At 39.8% G+C, this 2,281-nt stretch overlaps 2 protein-coding genes across 2 annotated transcripts; both read left to right on the top strand. All coding sequences in view use genetic code 12, as the record gives it.

Annotated features, from left to right (window-relative positions):
* On the top strand, positions 1–1,205 carry CORT_0E04630 (hypothetical protein; the record flags this gene model as incomplete). Its single annotated transcript, XM_003870129.2, has 1 exon — positions 1–1,205. A coding segment is annotated over one exon (1,205 nt), but the record flags the coding sequence as incomplete, so codon positions are not given.
* A 290-nt stretch (positions 1,206–1,495) lies between these two features.
* Positions 1,496–2,281, top strand: CORT_0E04620 (Cam1-1 translation elongation factor; the record flags this gene model as incomplete). The annotated part of the gene is made up of 1 exon (XM_003870128.2): positions 1,496–2,281. A coding segment is annotated over one exon (786 nt), but the record flags the coding sequence as incomplete, so codon positions are not given.

Genomic DNA, 2,281 nt, shown 5'->3' with positions numbered 1-2,281 from the left:
CTGTATTAGGAGCAGGCGTTGTTGGCCTAACTACGGCCATTGAGCTTAAAAAATGGAACCCAAGTTTGGAAATCACAATTGCGGCGCGCCACTTCCCTGGTGATCTTGCTCATTCTTACACTTCTCCACGGGCTGGTGCTAACTGGCAGTCATTTGCAACGGGCCAAGATTCCAAACTACAGAAAATAGATCAGCCAGGATATGAGAAGTTTATGCGTTTAGCTGTTGATGATCCAAGAGCAGGTATCTGGATCGTTGACAATACGACATACCACACAAAGTATGATGTAACTATCGCTAAAGGTAATTTTCAAAGCTTCATTCCCTGGTACAAGGACTTCGTTCAAGGGTTCAAAGTACTTGAAGAGGACAAGATCCCATTTGATGACATCTCATTCGGTACATCCTTCAAAGGTGTTGTCATCACCGTGCCAATTTACCTTTCGTACTTGGTTCAACAGAATAAAGAATTGGGAAACACATTCAAGAAGATCCCTCTCATAGAAAGCATCAAAGAGGCAAGAGCTATCACAAACTATCCTGATTATGTTATTAATGCAACTGGATTAGGAGCTACTAAAATACAAGGAGTGGAGGACAAAAAGGAGAATTTCCCCGTCAAAGGTCAGACACTTTTAGTAAAAAACAATGCCAGATCAGCTGTTGTAGTTCAAGGATTCCCTGGACTACCCGATGAGATGCTCTATGTAATGCCTAGACGAGATGGTGGATCAATCATTGGTGGATGCTTCAGACCTGGAGACGAATCCACTGAAGAAGACAAAGAGTTCACAGCTAGGTTAGTAAGAAGAGCAACTAAGTATGTTCCTGAGTTGGTCGACCCAAAGTTCAAAAACAATTCCACAAAAATTGAGGTCAAAAGAGTTAACGTAGGTGTCAGACCATTTAGAGAAGACGGGGTTAGAATTGAAGTGGATCCGAAGTACAAGTGGTTGATTCATGACTATGGAGCCGGCGCCGGTGGCTATCAAGGAAGTGTTGGAATGGACCGCAAAGTAGTTGAGGTTTTGAAGAAGGAGTTATCACGAATAAAGGCAAAAATCTATGGCCACGGACCATTTGAGCTATGGGAAAACGCTGTATCAAAAAAACAATTCAGATGGTTCGGCGTGTCCCTACGGATGACACAACACAACTTCAATACATATACCTTCTCAACCCTCAATATGTTACAACGTGTGTAGTACCACAACTGTGAAATACTAGTGTGGTTATTTACGTAGTTTTGTATCGTGCTTTTAAGTATTGTCTTTAGTTCTTGTGTTCTTTTGTTCTTTTGTTCTTTTGTTCTTTTGTTCTTTTGTTCTTTTGTTTCTTTTGTTTCTTTTGGGTGCAAAAAACAAACCCAAAAGGATTCTACACAATAGAAAAACGTGTACCAATATTCATCTCAAAAAAAAAATTTTTTCATAAAATGGTGTTACTTTCTAATTCAGCATTTCAACCTCAATTGAAGTAAATCTCACTATCAATCATGTCACAAGGTACTTTATATGTTATGGATCAATCCCCAAGATCGTTTGTCTTGGAAGATATTGTCAAACACTACAAATTAGATGTTAAAATCACCACTGAAAAAGATGCTGCTTACAATGCCAAATTCCCATTAGGTAAAACCCCAGCCTTCATTGGCTCAAAAGGATACGCCTTAACTGAAACAATTGCTATTGCCAGTTACTTCTTCTCATTGGTTCCAAAAGAAAAATTGGGTGGTTTGTTGGGCAAGAATGGTCAACAATATGCTGCTATTATTAAATATGTTTCATTGTTTAATCAAGAATGGATTGATACTGTTGCTCCTGGATTCAAGATGGCCATTGGTAAATTGCCATTCAACAAAAAGATCAGTGATGAAAATTTGGCTAAATTGGATATCTTGGGTAAGATCTTGGAAACTAGATTGTCTGATTTCACTTATTTGGTTGGTGAAAGATTAACCTATGCTGATTTGTTTGTTGCTGCTGCTTTAACTTTTGGTTTATCAACTATTGTTGGTGCTCCATTCTTGAAGAGATTCCCTCATGTTGCTAGATGGTTCAATACTGTTTCTAAGGCTCCATTCTGGGAAGGTAGATTGGGTTCATACAAGCCAGCTGATCCACCATTGGCTTTCACTCCACCAAAGAAGGAAAAGAAGGAAAAAGCCCCTGCTTCTGCCGCCGCTCCAGCTAAGAAAGAAGCTGCTCCAAAAGCCGCTGCTGCTGATGAACCAGCTCCATCGGCTCCAAAACCAAAACATCCATTGGAAGCTTTAGGTAAA

Source organism: Candida orthopsilosis (assembly GCF_000315875.1).
Source record: "Candida orthopsilosis Co 90-125, chromosome 5 draft sequence".
Lineage (NCBI taxonomy): Eukaryota > Fungi > Ascomycota > Pichiomycetes > Serinales > Debaryomycetaceae > Lodderomyces > Lodderomyces orthopsilosis.
Note: the sequence above shows the minus strand (reverse complement) of the source record. Positions and strands in the feature narration are given on the sequence as shown.